This window comes from Amblyraja radiata, chromosome 23 (assembly GCF_010909765.2).
Source record: "Amblyraja radiata isolate CabotCenter1 chromosome 23, sAmbRad1.1.pri, whole genome shotgun sequence".
Taxonomy (NCBI): Eukaryota; Metazoa; Chordata; class Chondrichthyes; order Rajiformes; family Rajidae; genus Amblyraja; species Amblyraja radiata.
The window spans coordinates 5,803,139-5,823,102 of record NC_045978.1 but is presented as its reverse complement, the minus strand read 5'-3'; the positions used below and the strand labels follow the sequence as shown (position 1 = coordinate 5,823,102).

At 41.1% G+C, this 19,964-nt stretch overlaps 1 protein-coding gene across 3 annotated transcripts in view; it reads left to right on the top strand.

Annotated features, from left to right (window-relative positions):
- Nucleotides 1-19,964, top strand: part of arfgef2 (ADP ribosylation factor guanine nucleotide exchange factor 2) — a 59,066-nt gene that overhangs the window by 21,937 nt on the left and 17,165 nt on the right. For all 3 annotated transcript variants that reach the window (XR_004415433.1, XM_033041455.1, XM_033041454.1), the window contains exons 11-26: nucleotides 821-920; nucleotides 1,624-1,763; nucleotides 2,408-2,516; nucleotides 2,985-3,186; nucleotides 5,290-5,401; nucleotides 6,297-6,502; nucleotides 6,630-6,714; nucleotides 7,872-8,043; nucleotides 9,463-9,614; nucleotides 10,404-10,532; nucleotides 11,681-11,839; nucleotides 14,138-14,279; nucleotides 15,374-15,467; nucleotides 17,960-18,000; nucleotides 19,160-19,329; nucleotides 19,533-19,684. Coding sequence is in view for 2 of the 3 variants with exons in the window: in XM_033041455.1 (XP_032897346.1) it covers nucleotides 821-920; nucleotides 1,624-1,763; nucleotides 2,408-2,516; nucleotides 2,985-3,186; nucleotides 5,290-5,401; nucleotides 6,297-6,502; nucleotides 6,630-6,714; nucleotides 7,872-8,043; nucleotides 9,463-9,614; nucleotides 10,404-10,532; nucleotides 11,681-11,839; nucleotides 14,138-14,279; nucleotides 15,374-15,467; nucleotides 17,960-18,000; nucleotides 19,160-19,329; nucleotides 19,533-19,684 (2,165 nt within the window). In the remaining variant the exon portion in view is untranslated. The remainder of the gene's footprint in view (nucleotides 1-820; nucleotides 921-1,623; nucleotides 1,764-2,407; nucleotides 2,517-2,984; nucleotides 3,187-5,289; nucleotides 5,402-6,296; nucleotides 6,503-6,629; nucleotides 6,715-7,871; nucleotides 8,044-9,462; nucleotides 9,615-10,403; nucleotides 10,533-11,680; nucleotides 11,840-14,137; nucleotides 14,280-15,373; nucleotides 15,468-17,959; nucleotides 18,001-19,159; nucleotides 19,330-19,532; nucleotides 19,685-19,964) is intronic.

Here is a 19,964-nt window from a genome sequence, read left to right as displayed (position 1 = left end):
GTAAAACAGAAAGTGCTGGAGTAACTCAGCATGTCAGGCAGAATCTCTGGAGGACAATGTTTCGGGTCCTTCATAAATGCTGCCTGACCCACTGAGTTCCTCCAGAACTTTGTGTTTTATTGGAAAGTTAGTCATCTTCATTCTTGGGCAGTGTCTAAGAACACAGATCTTCCTTTCTGCACAAGTGGTGAGAGAATTTAAGTGCAAAGCTAACTCCTCTTTGGTTTTGGGCAAGTCAAACACTCTAAATAGAATTTCATAATAAATCACAAAATAATGGACTGTCATGCTCAAACAACATAGCTGGCCGAATTCTGAAATGTATTCTGTCATTTCTACTCTCAGGACATACTACAAATGTACTGGTGGCTTGATTCTCAAAGCACCACTGAATTTGCAACTGTCCAGACAGGTTGTTTATTTGTGGATACTATGATTCAATGATCCACTTTCAATTACAACTGATTGAAACTTTATTCATAGCTCAATTTATTCCCTTGCCTCGTTTTTGTCTAACTGGCTTGCATCGCCTTTGATGTCTCCTAAATGTGGCGATCATGTTCTGTAATTAATACCGTTTGCATTATGTTTGTCTTTCATTCTCGTGCAACCAATTTTAATCCAGCTGGAAAGCCAGGTCTAAATTAAAAGCTTCCGAAAGACTTGCTGTATGTCTATGCATTGTATTCTGGTCCATTGCATGATCAATTATTTAGTCAGCCGAATAAAAATGTTGACTTGGTTGATAACTTTCGAATTAATTTTTGTATGGGTTTTAGTGAACTGCGAGGATTAACTTCTGTTCTCTTCATTCGATTAGGTTTTCTTCAAAGAAATCTTTCTGAATATTTTGGAGACATCCTCAAGTACCTTTGAGCATAAGTGGATGGTCATTCAGACTCTGACCAGAATTTGTGCAGGTTTGTGTCTTACTCTTTCCAACTTTGGGTTCTAGTTTGTGTTGAGACCAGTGTTTCAAGTTTAATTTGCTGTAGGTGAAAATTTATATGGTGTAATTGTGTACACGCCTTGTAGGTTACCCACAATCTTTATTTGAATATTGTCCTTAAATATTAATATATTAAATATTGAAAGTATGTTGTCACATGGTCCAATATACTGTACACATAATAAAATAGTCCATTCTCTTATTTCTAGTTCGTCACTTGAAAGAAAATTAAATGATTACCTGAAGAAGGACGAATGGTTTTTATACCAAAAAATATTTTAATTAGGCCACTTTTAATTTTTGCCTTGTTTGAAAGAAAATCTAAATCCAACACCTTTAAGGGCCTGTCCCACTTGGCGATTTTATCAGGTCACCGGAAAATGTGACGACGTGTGACAACTTATGATGCGCGGTGTTTTTTCAAGTGTCGCAAATTTTTTTGTTGCCGCTGGATTTTGAAATGTTCAAAATCTTTTGGCGATGCTGATATGACGCCGGCAGTCGCCGAAAAAATCGGCAAGTGGGACAGGCCCTTTAGACACTTTAAATATCGGCTGCCAATTATCCATGGATTTGGATTTGAGAGCTGGCTTCCAAAATGAAAAGCATAACATGGGGAAATGGTAGCGTGTGAGAAAAATGAAGGTTAACTTCCTATTTCTTTTGTATTTCAGATGCTCAATGTGTGGTCGATATTTACGTCAACTATGACTGCGATTTAAATGCTGCAAATATATTTGAGCACCTTGTAAATGACTTGTCAAAAATTGCTCAGGGACGAAGTGGACAAGAGTTGGGGATGACACCCCTGCAGGTAAACTTACTTGATGCTATTGTCTGAGCATTGATAAAATGTACACACATGTCATAATTCCCATCAGCAGTCACAAATGTCAAAGTATATTCAGCTTTATTCCATAGATTCTTGCCTGGGCTAATTAATTTTTCAACATAATAAAGGACAATATCAAAATAGGACTTTCCTTAATTCTGCTATCTTCTGATGAGGACTGTAAACATATGAAATGACAAAGGGACAAAACATGGTGTGCATTTTGTTGTTTGGGAAGTAAGAAATTGATTGGAACTACAGTTTTTAGCCATTAAATCTTTTCTTCTGTACATACAAAGATTTAAAATATTGATGCTAAATCTTGAGCAAGTGTTTGGTTGAGGAATAAATGCTGTATTCAGAAGAAAGGGGCGCATCTGGACATTTGTCCTTCAAACCTCAGGCAGAAAAGATAGACAGTATTTCTAATAATGAAACTCTTAAAGGAATGCTTTTTGAAGATTTTTTCTTCAAAGTAAAATATTTGATTTTTTAAACCTAAATATTTTGAGCAAGTATAAAGCGCACAAACTGATTCATGTTTCTGAATTTTTTTTTAGTTTCCATTTGTCTTTGAAATATACTTGTATATAGACCTGAGCTGATGTTACTTATTTACATTCTAGGAGCTGAGTCTTAGAAAGAAAGGATTAGAATGTTTGGTTTCCATCCTAAAATGCATGGTCGAATGGAGTAAAGATTTGTATATAAACCCAAATTTGCAGTCCAATCTCGGTAAGTTTATAAATGGTTGATTATGGACTTTCTACCGTGTAAAGTCCAATAATGACACTTTTCTGAAATATACAATTCTATTTGCTGCCAGTGGTGCAGCTGGTGGGGCTGCTGCTGTACAGCACCAGAGATCCTGACCTCGGATGCTGCCCGTGTGGAGTTTGCCCGTTCTCCCTGTGACTGAGTTTCCCTCGAGTGCTCCACTTTCCTCCCACATCCCAAAGAAGTCCGGGTTTGTTGGCTAATTGGCCTCTGTAAATTGCCCCCAGTATGTAGTTGTGAAAGTGGGCGAACATAGAACTTGTGTGAACAGGTGATTGATAGTTGCCGTGGGCTGAAGGGCCTGTTTCCATGCTTTATATCTCTAACCTAAACCAAATACATTTTCTAAGTCAGATTTACAACTTCTAAACTGAAGCTGTCCATTGGCAGCAGCTGAAATATGCTTTACCTTCTTGACCTGTGCAGGGCAAGAGAAGCCGTCCGAGCAAGACAACAGTGAAAGCAAGCGAGCAGAGGCAGCGCGAAGACGAGGGAGCATTAATTCCTTTGACTCCACAGTGTCGTCTGGTGTTGGGAGTGTCAGTGCTCAAACGTCAGCAGCTGATGATCCTGAACAATTTGAAGTCCTAAAGCAACAGAAGGATATAATAGAACAAGGAATAGATTTGTGAGTTATCAAATATGAATATATCAGTGCAATATTTGCCATGCTCAGCTTTGCGTATTATCAAATCGACAACCATCTTAGCCACTGCGCATTATGTTGCTGACAGGAACATTCAAGTTTATAAACAGGAGTCCCAGTAACTTAAAAAAAGACAAAGTGCTGGAGTAACTCAGCGGGTCAGGCAGCATCCCTAGAGAACATGGATAGATGACATATTAGGTCAGAGCCCTTCTGCAGATGTAGGGTGCTGACCCAAAACGTCACCTATCCATGTTCTCCAGAGATGCTTCCTGACCCACTGAGTTACTCCAGCACTTTGTGCCTTATTTGTAAACCAGCATTTGCAGTTCCTTGTTTCCACAGTCTCAGTAACTAATTTGCTGCTAATGCGAAGAACATTAGAAAGAAAGAGTCGTCTGTGCAGAGCTATTTTATCACCTCACATCACGGTTAAGAATTCTATTAAACAATGTGATTGGCAAGTGGTCATTTAACATAGCTCCCGGGAGTTGAATTATTCTGCAAATCACATTGAATTATTCTGCAAATCACTGAGTGCAGTAGCATAATAAATTTCTGAAGAAGGGTCCTGACTTGAAACATCACCTCTCCATGTTCTCCAGTGATGCTGCCTGATCCGCAGTGTTACTCCAGCAATTTCTGTCCTTTTTAATAAACTCTCATGAGCCTACTAAGTTTCAAAGGATCATAAGAGACAGAACCAGGTGGGCTTAAAGTGAGCAAAATCGAAATTGCTGGTGGAACTCAGTGGGTCAGGCAGCATACAAGGAGGGAATGGAAGGGCAACGTTTTGAGTCTGGACCTTTCCTCAGTTTAAAGGGAGAACAGGAATCAAGGCCTTGGTGTTTTGGAAGAACTGCTGGAATCAGCGTCCCTAGCCAGATGCCAAGCGATTGGGATTCATGTATAATTGGATCGTCAGATTATCAGAGTTTTAATTCTTTGTCAAGTTTTCAGAAAATTCTGATCTCGTTTAGCTTTGTATTTTTACATGCTCAAAAGGATAGTGCTAACTAGAGTAAGGTTGACTGTCTGAGAGGCTCATTTGAGATATAATTCTCTTCAACAGAACTGCTCATGTAATTTGTCTGTGTTTGAGCCGTTTGTCCCTCAACAAACAATGGTGAGAACCAGATGCATCTGCACACCTACAGTGTAAAATCTGAGCTCAGCCAGGCTTTGTGGCACTATTTCACTAAAGGCTGTCTTCAATCTACAATCTGGTTGCCTATTTTCTTGCACTAATGATTTTGTTTTCAAAGCTCCTTTTGGTAAAATAAAATGACCCTTTTTAAATCTCAATAACCTTCAATGTTGTTCCCAGCAGATTCTAAACTCGTCCCTGTAATCAATTCTGGGTCTAAACTCGTCAACTTTAAATGACAATTTATCATTTTAACTTTGCTCTGCAGATTAATATTGTAAACGTATTATTTGTGAAGGTATGAGAAATAGTGAGCTTAATTTCTTACTGAAATTTATGCCGTTTTCTTAACTGCAAAAAAAGTGGTTTGTTGCATTTGTATTTTTGTACAACTTTGATTTCTTGCCCTGTGTGCATGTAGTTTGAGGGGATCATTGGTGTATACAATTTAAGGTGATATTCCTGCACATTTTACTTCCAAGTATCAACCTTTCACTGGAGTGTAAGCAAGTAGTTTCCTCTAACATTGTAAAGCCCTTTCACTTCTTTCCTCATTCCCTCCCCTGATCCCCGCCACAAAAGCAGATTCAGCTGAACACAACTCTGATGAAGGGGTACTCCTTATTCAGGAACGCAAGGTATAAACCCACCTGCACTGCATATCAGTTGTAAATACTAAACACGCTACATTGGCTTCAGGGGAATCTCTAATTGCTCAAGTGTAGCTCAAACTGCTGCTACCTCTACTGTATAAAATATATTGCAGGCACTTAAATTGCTTGGCAGCAACTTGTAAATTAACGAGCCATGTTATCCTGAAGTACCGTGGACATGCTGTCACTTGGGCTAACTGTTCAGATCTGACTCTCTTATTTTTGTGCGAGTTAAGCAAAATGCATTAATTATAATTATTGTTATAATTCAAATCTTGTCTTCAGATTTAACAGGAAACCAAAGAGAGGCATACAGTACTTGCAGGAACAAGGAATGTTGGGCACAACAGCTGAAGACATTGCACAGTTTCTTCTACAAGAAGAAAGATTAGATTCGGTGAGATGTGTTGAACATATTGACTCTATGAATGTTTTTATCATAACCAGTTATTTTTGACAATGCTTTAATGAAGGATTCAAGGGAGTTTCCTTCCCAACAATTTTAACGTGTTCACCATTCTTAATTATCAATTATTTTAGAGGATCGTGAAACTACGGATAATATTTGCTTTCCCAAGAAGAATTTTTAGGCTGCTATTAGTATTCATTCCAACTTAATCAATAATATCACCTGGTTAGAATCTTCAAACTCCACTTCATAGATATTTATATTCCGTTCCCATGAATATAAATGTATGTTGATTTAGCAACAGTTATGTCATTTAATTAAGAGTAGGTGGAGTTCAAACTTGGCTTGTGAGAAAATGTGACCCTCCCCACCCTCTCAAGTACATCCATGTCCAGTAGTTGGGTCTATTATGTAGTGTAGTTTCGAGGCATAGCGTGGAAGCAGTTTCTTCGGCCCACCGAGTCCGCGCTGACCAGTGATGCTTGTACGCTAACTATCCTACACACTGGGGACAATTTACAATTACACCAAGCCAATTAACCTACAAACCTGTACGTCTTTGGAGTATGGGAGGATACCGGAGAAAATCCACGCAGGCTATGGGGTGAACATATAAACTCCGTACGGACAGCAGCCACAGTTAGGATCGAACCCAGGTCTCTGGCACTGTAAGGCAGCAACTCTACTGCTGCGCCACTGTGCTGCCTGAATATACTGGAATTTTTATTTTACTTTACTCCCTGGTTAGCATAATTTTAGAATCATTCTGAATTTTAAAAATACAGACTGACCAGTTTTGTGTTACCTGGTGCCTTTTCAGTGAAATGAATGTCCTGCCTAATACATTTTGAATTTAGCTGAATAACTTGGCATCTTTCGACAGAGCCAAGTGGGTGAGTTCGTGGGAGAGAACAACAAGTTCAACAAAGAGGTGATGTATGCGTACGTTGACCAGCTGGATTTCTGCGAGAAGGACTTTGTGTCAGCGCTTCGAATATTTCTGGAAGGGTTCCGCCTGCCTGGGGAAGCGCAGAAAATCGACAGGCTCATGGAAAAATTTGCAGCTAGATATTTGGAATGCAATCAAGGGTAATTCAGAAATCTCAATATCTTAAAAGGGTTTTTTTGTGTTTTTTTTTGGTGAAACTGTACTTTGACCTTTTAAGCATCTATTTCATTAAGTTGTACACTTTTTGCATCTTCCCACCCCACCCAGACAGACACTGTTTACAAGTGCTGATACCGCATATGTTCTGGCCTACTCTATTATAATGCTGACCACGGATTTGCACAGCCGTCAGGTAATGAGCTTCAAGAGATAGTCCGAGAGCTGCAATATTTGTATTAATTATATCATTTATGAATTTTCTCAGGAACGCAAATTAAAGCAGTCGGTGTTCACATTGACTTGGGATTTGGATTCTTTATATTATTTTGCAAGCCACCTAATCCCAACTTGGCAGTTTCAGTGCACACAACGATCAAATGCAGACCTAGTGTAGATAGACACCAAATGTTGGAGTAACTCAGCGGGTCAGGCAGCATCTCTGGAGAAAAGGAACGGGTGATGTTTTGGTTCGCGACCCTTCTTCGGACATTTAACACCGACTCGATAAATTTGGCACCGATTCTGATTGTTGCGTCCAAACATCAGTTCATGGTATGAACGGTAGTTATTGCAAATTGGGCTACATCAAAGGACATTAATGTAGCAACTGATTGAGAATAGACATCATTTGTATTGCTCTTTCAAGATCTTCCGAGTGCAGTCTTTTGCCCAGAATCAAGAACCAGAGGACATGGGTTTTGGGTGAGAAGGAAAAGATTTAATAGGAACCTGAGGGCAACTTTTTCCCACACGAAGGGTGGTGGGTATATTGTACGAGCGGCCAGAAGTGGGAGTTGAGGCAGTCACGAGAACAACATTTAAAAGACATTTGGATAGGTACATGGATAGGAAAGGGTTTGAAGGGATATGGGCCAAACACGGGCAATTGGTCCGATCATAGATGGGGGAGTCTTGGTCTGCATGAACAAGTTGGCTGGAGGGCCCTTTTTCATGCTGTTTGACTTTTTATGACTTTATGCAGCTGTGCGAAAAATGATGAGGTAAAATAAAACTATGCTATGGCTACGACAATGGAAGAACTGCCCTAGCTTTCTTTTGAATAATACCATCTACTTTGGTGGGGTCTTGGTTTAATTTCTCATTCAGATAACGGCATCATTCCCTCTGAGCTGCATTGAAATGTATTCCATGATTGTGTCCAAGACTCTGGAATGGGGCCTGAGCTCACTTCCTACTGATTTGACAGTGAACTTGACCGAAGTGAATGTTTTTGCTCCACTACTAATAGTTTTAAAATATTTAATTAGTCTCTTTGTTTCGAGAATTAAATAAAATTTCAGTGACTTGAAGCGTTATTGCAAGGTTCAAATTATTTTATACGTTAAACAGATAAAGAACAAAATGACCAAAGAACAATACATTAAGATGAATCGTGGGATCCACGACAGCAAAGATCTGCCAGGAGACTACTTGTCTTCCATTTATGATGAGATTGCAGGCAAGAAAATTACATTGAAAGAGACGAAAGAGTTTTCAATGACACCAAAATCCATAAAACCAAGTGAGTAAGACATGTTTAACTACAGTTGTTTCGGTCGACGTGCTTGTTAATGTGGTATTCAATGCATCCAAAAAGACAATTGTATTTCATAATCATTGATAAATCTTGTAAATATTGTTTCTGGTTCTGAGCTGATGTTCCATGTTATGCTCTGTGGATCTGCATTCAGTGAAGCATCTTTTTCAATGTGTTCTATTACGTGTGCATGGAGGATGTAGGGTCAAGAGTGTTTTATTATGTATACTGAAACAGAACAATGAAATACAGACTTGCAGGTTTGTAAACACAATAGATAATGTAATACACAAGACAAAAAAATCTAATCAATAAATTAAAACAAAACAAGATGGTGTGCAGAGACAAAATGAAGCCCAAAAGTCCCGAGTGCTACCCAGGTAATTCGGAGTTTGTCGTGTTCAGTAACCTGATGGTTGTTGGGAACAAGCTGTTCCTGAACGTGGACATTACGGTTTATGACACATGTGCCTTCTTCCCAATGGCAGGAATGAAATGAGTGCGTGGACAGGGTGGTGCGGGTCTCTGACGCTGCTGGCTGCCTTATTGAGATAGTGCCTCTTGTACATCCATTCGATGGCGGGGAGGTCTGGCAGTGTTCACCACTTTTTAATCATCTCATTTGTTCCCGGCATTCGTGTTGCTGAACCATGCCGTGATGCTCTCCACCGTACACCTGTCGGAGTTCAGGGCAATTTTTGTCGACATACCAAATCTCCTCAATCAATCCCATTTCCATTCTCAATTTTCTGCTAAATTCAAGATCTTTATATTGGTTTATCAAAATATTGGATACTAGTAGATACGGCACAAGTGTCTCAGAGTTGCTGTTGTCTAAACTATTGAAGATCAGTTCAACAGAATGAGTCCTTGACCATCGGAGATTAATGATGTATGAATCAAGTGATTGAAGTTACCTAAAATGGAATTTGTTCCATAAGTCATCTTTAATTATTTAAATACATGAGCCTCAAGATCTGGATAGTTATAATTGCAAGCTCTGAGGCAATTATAGGCAGCAATGAAAGCATTGAAGGTCATGAGTTGTGGAGTGTGAAATAGACTGGTTGTTCTTTAATGTATGCATTCATCACTGTACATGTGGAACATGTTGAAAAATAGTCAACTGTTTCAGTAGTACTGCTGCTAAGTTGTAAGTCATGTATTTCTGCATTTCATCTACTCGGTATAACGCCTGTGAGTGCTTGCAAGAAATTGCAGTCATGATATTAACAATGCCAGTCGCATCAAAGATAGCTCAATTAAGGGATTTGGATAGCATGAGTTTTTAAATTATTGTTAGTTCCTTTGAATGATTAATGCCTTGTGCAATGCTACTTTATATAGAATACATTTAATTGATACCAAAAAAAGAGTGCTGATTTCTGTCATCTTGGTCCATAGGTGTAGCTACTGAGAAACAGAGAAGGCTCCTGTATAATCTTGAGATGGAGCAAATGGCAAAAACTGCGAAGGTCTTGATGGAAGCAGTAAGCCATGCACAGGCACCATTTACCAGCGCAACACATCTTGAGCACGTCAGACCAATGTTTAAAGTAAGCTGTTTGCTAAACGTGGAATCGGTTTTTCCCCTTTGACAAAACTGACTGGGAATATTACCAGAGTGACTCCATTACAAAGTGCCACTGTCATGACTGATGGGCTTGCAATCAATTCCACGGAAAATTGTAACTAGTAATGGTGAATCCATGCGGAAACCAGGATCTGCAGATGCGAGTTTACACAAAGGGACACAAAGTGTTAGACTCAGTGGGTCAGGCAGCATCTCTGGAGAACATGGACAGGTGACATTTTTGGTCGGGACTTTTCTTCAGACCCTGTCACCTGTTCATGTTCACCAGAAATGGTGCCTGACCTGTGGAGTTGCCATAGTTTTTTGTAAAATAGTTTATCTTGCAATAATGTTTAATATTATTTGTCTCATTGTAGACAAATAATATTACAGGTCAGGTCGGGGGAGAGTTCCCACAGCCACGGGTACCATGTAATCCTGTGCTACCTGCTCCATGGTCGGATGGTCGGCGACCAAACCATCTCCCCCACCTGGTTTGCCAGGGGAGGAGGGGGCTGTCGGTTCCCAGCAGGACCAAAAACAAGACCTGTCAAAGGATGGATGAGCTCCTAGCGAGTCAACGGCCATCCACACTTCAGTCGAAGTTGCGATCACTGTCGTACATAGCATTGTAAGGCACCGTGCCCGGTGATGTTTTCAACGATGATGATGATGACTATAGACAAATTGTCCCATCACTTTGTTTTGAGATGATGAATGAAATATTGTGAAGCACAGTAATTGCTCAGGAGCTAAATGTTTCTATTTGCAGTTGGCATGGACACCATTATTAGCAGCATTCAGTGTTGGCTTACAAGACTGTGATGATCCAGATGTGGCTTTTCTCTGCCTAGAAGGCATCCGCTGTGCAATTAGGATAGCATGCATTTTTGGGATGCAGGTATGTATTTTCATGTCCACTGCTCTATTACTATGTTTTCTTGGAATTATAGATTTGTTCTTTGGACTTTGTACAAAATTTTGCATAATGTTTTTAATCCAACAAGTTGTATCTTCCAAGCATGCAGGCATTGGGTGTCAAGTAATACATGTTTAGACAGGTTGGTAGAGATGATGCATGGTGAGAGCAATGCAATGGGATTACCTTTGGATTTCCATAAATGTAGGATGCTCAGTGAGCATAGGGATGTTGGGTGGAAAGCTAATACCATTGTTTCTACCACAAGTCCCCTCGTATCAATGGGCTGCACATGGTGCAGCGGTAGGGTTGCTGCCTTACAGTGCCAGAGACCTGGGTATGGGTGATGTCTGTACGAAGTTTGTACGTTCTCACTGTGGCCAAGTGGGTTTCCTCCGGGTGCTCTGGTTTTCTCCCACATTCCAAAGACATGCAGGTTTGTAGGTTAATTGGCTTCTGTAAATTGACCCTCGTGTCTAGGATAGAACTAGTGTAGGGGTGGTCGACGTGGTGGGCCTGCTTCCACGCTGTATCTCTAAAACTAAATTGGCATGGGATAGATTGCTAAGCTTAACATTTTGTTTAATTCGTACGACTTTTGTTCAGCTTGCCTTTACAATCCATCTGGTTTCCTGTTCTTGTAGCTTGGGTTTCTAATTTTGGGTTGAATTCTAGTTTAGGAAGGTTGGAATAAAAGACGCCGGTCAGAATATCATCAGAAGAGTCGAGCCCAGAGGTAATATATGCATAGATGAATGGTTTAACAATACTACATTGTAAAATAGGTAGTTTAGAGCCAGGCCACATTACTTGGATGGAGGTCGTTGAGTTATTTTGTAATGGTGAATGTTGGGTTAAAATTGTCCGAGTCAAACAGCTTGTTTCATGCTGGGACAGTGAGCTGGAAGAGACTGTGCTCGGTGACAGTAAATGTTGAATGTCTTTGTTTTTACCCAATGAGAAATGATGGTTCTTCATGGATGTGTAGGATGTTAATCTTGACATTGCAGAACAAATGACTTTCATTAACGTGGAATAGATGTTTGTGAATTCAATGTACTTCAATCGTTTTTGCATGCCTGGCTCCCTGTTCAAAGTAAACTTAAAATATCCATCGCTTATTCTTGTAGATTGAGAGAGATGCCTATGTGCAAGCTCTGGCCCGCTTTACGTTATTGACAGCGAGTTCTGGCATCACAGAAATGAAGCAAAAAAACATAGATACCATTAAGACTCTTATTACTGTGGCGCACACCGATGGAAACCACCTTGGAAATTCCTGGCTTGAGGTAAACTTGTGAGGGCCTGCATTTTTATGTGTTCAGTTTGTGTAACAAAAGGTTCATTTTTAAATGGAGACTATTTTCCTCGTCTCAACAAGCACCTGCACCTTAGTCCTTGAATTGGTTTCAAGCTTCAAAGAGTGATTGAATCATTTAGTTATCTCCTGAACATAACGAGACAGTTGACAAAAGCTTGACTATATTGCTGAGATTTAAAGAATGTCTATAAATGTATTATTCTGTCGCAGTTCTCAAATGACCTTGAACATCTTGTTTAAAATATATCGGTCAACATTGAAAGTCTCAAGGCTTTACAATCGGCATTACTCAAACCAAAACATTATAAACGAGGGTAGAGCTATTCTAAAATGCCACCTCGATTTTCTTTCGCTTCATTAATGCGGGCTTGATATTTATTGTTATATATCAAATGCCTATTGTCTTCATTTAACATTTATCTCAACTTGTGTTCAAAGTTCACTGTTTATTTATCTTCAAAAGCACGATGCATTCATAAACGTAGAATTTGAGTCGGCCAACTTTTGGATTTAATGGGACCTTGCAGTATTTCAATTTGATAGCAGAAATAGCTTCAGTACAAGATTCTTTTTCCATCTAAAGCTTTGAAACTAAGTGTGAAATTTCAAAAATAGAATTATGGAACTTGGTTCTTTGTTCTTGCTTTCTTGGTCCTCCAAAATATTTCAAAACTTGTCCAATATCATACTCGACTTTCATTCTCAGATGACTTCAAATTACAAACAAGAATAGTTTTCTTGCACATGTCCACTTCAGTTTCTCATGTTGCAGCTTTATAGGACTTTGTTTAGGCCGCAGTTGGAGTATTTTGTGCAGTTCACCATTGCAGGAAGCATGTAGAGGCTTCGGCAAGGGTGCAGGAAAGGCATACTAGAAAGCAACAGATTGCTTTCTCTGGAACATTGGAGATTGAGGGGAGACCTGATAGAGGTAGATAAAATTATGAGAAGCACAGATAGGATAGGCAGTCAGAACCTTTTGCCCCAGGATGGAAATATCAAAAATGGAGGTGAGAGAGGTAAAGTTTAAAGGGAAAGTTATTTTTTTACGGAGAATGATGATGCCTGGGAAATGCTGCCAGGGATGATATGGAAGCAGATATAATAGTGGCACTTGAGAGGCTTCTTCTTATTGAGTCCACACACAAGATTAGAAGTTGTTCAGCCAGAGCTGAACACACTTCTCGGCATCTGCACACAATGGTGTCTGTCTTGTCGCTTCTTGTGCGTGGTGATGGAAAGATTGGTGGAAACAGGGCCGCGAGGTGAACGCTCTTTCCTTGACCCCATTTGAGAGGCTATTGGGTAGGTACATGGATATGGAGGGATTTGGATCACATGCCGGTAGAGGAAATTAGTTTAACTTAGCATCATGTTAGACACAGACATTGTGGGTGAGAGGTCTGTTTTTGCGCTGTATTGGTCTGTTCTTTATAGTCACATATGTAAAATGTTCCCGATGTTGGGGGAGTCCAGAACCAGGGGCCACAGTTTAACAATAAGGGGAAGCCATTTAGAACGGAGACGAGGAAACACTTTTTCTCACAGAGTGAGGTGAGTCTGTGGAATTCTCTGCCTCAGAGAGCGGTCGAGGCAGGTTCTCTGGATGCATTCAAGAGAGAGCTAGATAGGGGTCTTAAAGATAGCAGAGTCGGGGGATATGGGGAGAAGGCAGGAACGGGGTACTGATTGGGGATGATCAGCCATGATCACATTGAATGGTGGTGCTGGCTCGAAGGGCCGATTGACCTACTCCTGCACCTATTGCTGCCAGGGATGCATGTAGAGGCTCCTGCACCTATTCAAGATTGAGGGGTTGGACAGGCTAGATGCAGGAAGATTGCTCCCGATGTTGGGGAAGTCCAGGACAAGGGGTCACAGCTTAAGGATAAGGGGGAAATCCTTTAAAACCGAGATGAGAAGAACTTTTTTCACACAGAGAGTGGTGAATCTCTGGAACTCTCTGCCACAGAGGGTAGTCGAGGCCAGTTCATTGGCTATATTTAAGAGGGAGTTAGATGTGGCCCTTGTGGCTAAGGGGATCAGAGGGTATGGCGAGAAGGCAGGTACGGGATACTGAGTTGGATGATCAGCCATGATCATATTGAATGGCGGTGCAGGCTCGAAGGGCCGAATGGCCTACTCCTGCACCTAATTTCTATGTTTCTATTGTCTAAAAATGTCTTTAAAACTCCAATATTCACTTAATATTTTACTGTAAATATTACGTATAATATTATTTTAAGTTCCAATCTTCTGTTTTTAGATCCTGAAATGCATTAGCCAGCTGGAGCTGGCACAGCTAATAGGCACAGGGGTGAAAACAAAATATATTTCTGGTTCTCTGCGTGCCAGAGACGGGTTCACTGGAAGCTCTGGAACTGGAGGAGAAGAATTCTTAGGACTGAGTAAGTAATTTTTTTTTTCTACCACTGTACAGATAGTTCAAATGTTTAGAAGTAGCTGATAAGTTGCAAATAAAGATTGTATGTCTGTCCCACTTTCGCGATTTTTTTTCTGCGACTTGCCGGCACCCGTCATAGTCGCAGCAGGTCGCTGAAAATGTTCAAAATGTTGAAAATCCAGCGGCGACCAGAAAAAGGTACGACTCTTTGGGCCACTACTTACGACCAAACAGGTGTCACCCTGCCGTCATGCAGTGGTGCTGGTTTCCGACAGGAACGGTGATGGACGCACCACATATGTGATGGACGAACCTCCAGTTCCTGCGGACTTCCGCCGCTGGAAGTTTAGGATTTTGGTGTGTGTGTGTACTTTATCATCATTCCTTACAATGCTATGTACGACAGTGATCACAACTTCTACTGCAGTGTGGATGGCCGTTGACTCGGCTAGAAGCTCATCTGCCCCTTGATGGATCTTGTTTTTGGTCCTGCTGGGGGTCCACAGCTCCCTCCTCACCTGGCAAACCAGGTGGGGCAGAAGGTTTAGTCGTCGACTATCCAACCATGGAGCAGGTAACACGGGATTACATGGCAACCGTGTCGGGGAGGGGGGAACTCCCCTGACTTGAACTCAATCGTCTCATGCAGTGTGGTAATAGGAATTTAATGGCAGCTGTGGAAGCCAAGTCATTGGGTTTTTTAAAGCAGAGATTGATAGGTTCTTGATTGGTAAAGGTCGGAGAGAGGGAAGGAGAGATCAGCTATGATTGAATGGCGGAGCAGACACGATGGGTCAAATGCCCTAATACTGCTCCCGTGTCATGTGGTCATATGCTCCTCATGAGCCTTGTGATGAATGCCACATTGTTGCAATAATCAAATAGTAGCAAATATGTAATTTCAAATTGGGGGGAAAAAATGATTGAGACATGCTTAATGGGAATGTAAATGCATACCTTGTCTGAGAAATCGGAAAAGTGGCCAACATTTGCCCTTCTGACTGATTATGAGATGATTTGGAACTTTCTCCTCCCCTCTTTTCTATTTGCATGAATGGTGATTTGGTAACCACGTTTTGTTTTATTTTGGGATTCCAGGTACCTTTGGCAGTGCGGATAAAAAGCAGATAGCCAGCATTCAGGAGTCTGTGGGGGAGACCAGCTCTCAGAGTGTCGTCGTTGCTGTTGACCGGTAAAAACAATATTAGTTTATATAATTATCTTTTAAGTTCATTTTCAAGTGTTTAAAATTTTTGTTGCAGTCTTGTTTTGCAGTGGTCCTCAGGACTGCACAACATGTCATTTTGTTATATTGCCTTCTGTGGAATCATACAAGGGATTGGATGGGCCTTGATCCAGCCCGCTGTCCACATACAGCAGCCAACAGTTGCCAGCAGCCGGGATATATTTTCTAGGTGCTGAGACTAAAGGGCCTGTCACACTTGGGCGTCATTTACACAACATCCTAAAAATTGGTTGGCGCGTCGTGCAAGACGGTTGGCGCGTCATGACGCTCGCATGGCGTGCATGTCGCGTGGTGAGGCATGGTGGCGTATGCAGTGACGCGCGGCACCCCAGGATTTTGGGATGCTCAAAATCCTTGCGCGCCACCTGCGTGATGCACAAATGATGCCCAAGTGGGACAGGCCCTTTAATCAAGCTGACTCTTTCACCTGGAATGCTACAGTCGAGGGAGGCAATGCTCTGAGTGATAAGTATGTCTTGGATTCCAATCCAGAAGTTATAGTCATACAGCGTGGAAACAGGCCCTTCGGCCCACACAGGCCAATATGACCCAACTACACTAGTCCCACCTGCCTGCGTTTGGCCCAAATCCCTCCAAACCTGTCCTATCCATGTACTTGTCTAACCGTTTATTAAACGTTGGGGTAGTCCCTGCCTCAATTACCTCCTCTGGCAACTCGTTCCATACGCCCACCACTTGTGTGAAAAAGTTCCCTCAGATTCCCATGAAATCTTTTCCCCTTTAAGCCTATGTCCTCTGGCCTTCGATTCACCTACTCTGGACAAGAGACTCTGTGCATCTACCCGATCTATTCCTCTCAGGATTTTATACACCTCAGTAAGATCATCCCCTCATCCTCCTGCATTCAAAGGAATATAGTCCCAGCCTACTCAACCTCTCCCTATAGCTCAGACCCTCAAGTCCTGGTAACATCCTCGTAAATCCTCTCTGTACCCTTTCCAGTTTGACAACATCTTTCTTACAGTTTCCCAGACAAACTTTTAACTAAAGGATACGGAACAGTTTTTAAAATGCTTCCAATAGTCAAACACTTCAACTTTGACGGCCAAGTGGGACAGGCCCTTAAAGCAGACAAGTTATTGTCTGTCTGGCATTCAACATGCTATTGTTCTTCTGCCGAAGAAAATGTCAAATTTAATGGCATGGCAGAAGATCAGATACATTGTTATTTGACCTACAGCAAGTCTCAGATTTGTACATTTAAATTGTGTGTGTGTGTGAGAGAAATGCAAATGCAGTGGAGATTAAACTACTGATAACTGGCTGCTCCCTAGGCACAATTCAGCTCAATAGCACTTCAAAGTGATTCCCAAGCTCATGGGACCCAGACAGAAATTTGTATCCCTTTCTCCCCTCATTTTTAAGAAGCAGTAATTGTGCTTTACCTAAATTTCCACGCATCTGTCATTTTCCATTTACATTTTCGATTTAACAAACACCAATTATCCATACGAACAATCATTGGGTTTGTGTTTTCAATTTGAGAGCGAAAAAGGTTTTATTTCAGGCATGCAGTGTCAGGATAGAACATTCCTCAGTTAAGTATACCAAATCCCTCCCTTATCATTGCAAACTATGAAAAACAATTTGCAAAATATTCTGTATAGGAAATTTTACTAAGTAGCACTCCAGTGATTCTGTCGTCACTCTGGATGGATGTGTGAATTTAAAGCCATTTGAAGGTAGACACAAAATGCTGGAGTAACTCAGCGGGACAGGCAGCATCTCTGGAGAGAAGGAAAGCCATTTGAGTTGTCTCTGCTCAATGCTGATCACAGAGAGTCTGAGAAAATGAATTGGTAGCTTCATATCCCAGTAATGAATTTTGGTTTGGAACCCAAATGCTTGAAGAGAGAGACCATTGTAAAACATCAGCATCCACTCTTGTTCCATATACAGTATCAATGATATGAAGGCACAGTAGCGATCTCGGGGAGGAACTTTTAGTTATGCCTAATTCATACTGATGTGCACTTTGCTTGTTTAGACTTTAGAGATACAGCGCGGAACCAGGCCCTTCGCCCCACCAAGTCCGCGCCGACCAGCGATCACCCCTTACATTAACATCATCCTGCACCCTAGAGACAATTTACAATTTTACCGAATCCAATTAACCTGCAAACCTGTACGTCTTAGAAGTGTGGGGGGAAAAGCGGAGCACCCAGAGAAAACCCACACGGTCACAGGGAGAACGTACAAACTCTGTACAGACAGCACCCGTAGTCAGGATCGAACCTGGGTCTCTGGCGCTGTGAGGCAGCAACACTACCGTTGCGTCACCGTGCCTCCCTGCTTTTATAGATGTGCTTTTTTCTCTAAAATGCGCCCCATCCTACTGTTTTGCTCTGCAGTTTGTGGTTTAATGTAGCGTATTATGCAGTGACCAGTTATATTTCCCTGTGCTGTTTTTATTGAAGGATATTCACTGGATCAACAAGATTGGATGGAAATGCTATTGGTAGGTTTCTCATTGCTCATTCTGTTTGTGCTAATTATGCTGCAGGGCCTCAACCCAGAATATTGACCACCATCCATCCCCTTACCTTCACAGTTGCTTGTTGACCCGCTCAGTCTGAGAAAATAATCATTTCAATTATCCATAAATGCGGTCTCAAGGTTAAATTCAGTCCCTGCTTCTGTTAATGTATTGGCATCGCAGTCATTATGAACTGAACGGCCTGTTCCTGTGCCTTACTGTTCTATGTTCTCTCACTGTGCATCCACCAAGGACTGGAGCATTGAGGATTCCAGTGGATACACAGTGTCACCACGGAGACTCCAGTTTCCCGATCATGATGTGAAAGTTATTTATCATGCATGCTGAGGGATTTGATTGCCACGGATTGCAACTCAAAAAGGAACGTGCTACATTGCCATGCTTCTGTGCTGACAGTGATCTCATGCTAGTTCCTGTTTCACTACCAGCAGGTGCAAGAATTAAATTCTGTTTTAATCTTGGGCACCTGATCACTGCACATGTGCAACTCTGCCGGCTGTGGTTGATTTTGGATAAGATTTTGCATTAGAGCAGAATTACCTGCATATGAATTGATAATTGAACAAGCCAAGTCGATTTACATGGACAGTCATGATTGTAGTATATTCAATACAAGATCAGCAGAACATTTCCAGAATACTTGTAATTTTCCCAGTATTATCGTCTTCCTTTAACCAATACCAACCAAATCATTTTGTTACCACCTCCTTGTTTATTTTCTTATCTCACCATATCCTATTTGACTTGTGTTAACTTCCTAAATATTGAATGCATTTCAATCATGTCAGTTTCTATGCCAAAATCGGAATAATAAAAATAAATGCAGAACAGGATTATAAAGATTGGGGAAGAAAATCGCTTAGGTTTGATATTTGAGCAACAAAATGGATTAATGAGTTTTCAAGAGAGTTGGATTCAGCTTTTAGGGCTAAGGGAATCAAGGGATATTGGGGGGGAAAAGCCAGAACGGGTACTGATTTTGGATGATCAGCCATGATCATATTGAATGGCGGTGCTGGCTCGAAGGGCCGAATGGCCTACTCCTGCACCTATTTTCTATGTTTCTAATTCATAAGGCATTGTGAAAAGTAAAAACTGATAATTATTTTCCATTTTCCAGTTGATTTTGTGCATTGGCTCTGTGCTGTGTCTATGGACGAACTCGGTTCACCTCTCCATCCAAGAATGTTCAGCCTTCAAAAGATAGTTGAAATCTCATACTATAATATGGGTCGCATCAGGCTTCAGTGGTCAAGAATCTGGGAAGTGATTGGAAACCATTTTAATAAGGTACAATTATCTTGCATTTGTCTCGTGTAAAGTTTTGTGAAGTCTTGGGTCCAAAATTTACCTCAGCATTTGAATGTTTCATGGGCAATATCTTAATGTTCAGTTAAATCTTGCAGAAATAATTCAAACAGACAAGTTGTGTTCACAACAGAAGCTGGACATTTTGTTCGCTATTAACTCAATGTGTCTTTATGTTGGTACAGGTCGGATGCAATCCAAATGAGGATGTTGCTATTTTTGCAGTTGACTCTCTGAGACAGCTGTCGATGAAATTTTTGGAAAAAGGAGAGCTGGCAAATTTTCGGTTCCAGAAGGACTTTTTGCGACCTTTTGAATACATTATGAAAAGGAACAGGTATGCACTGGTAGTAGACAATAGGTGCAGGAGTAGGCCATTAGGCCCCTCGAGCCAGCACCGCCATTCAATGTGATCATGGCTGATCATCCATAATCAGTACCCCATTCCTGCTTTTTCCCCATATGCATTGACTCTGCTATATTTAAGAGAAAAATTATTAAAGATAGAAGTAAGGTGGCATCTTAAGAACAACTCTTACTTCAGGTACCTGACTCTTGGCAACTTTTATTGTCTATTCCCAACAATGTTGTTTCGCGTATAGACACAAAATGCTGGA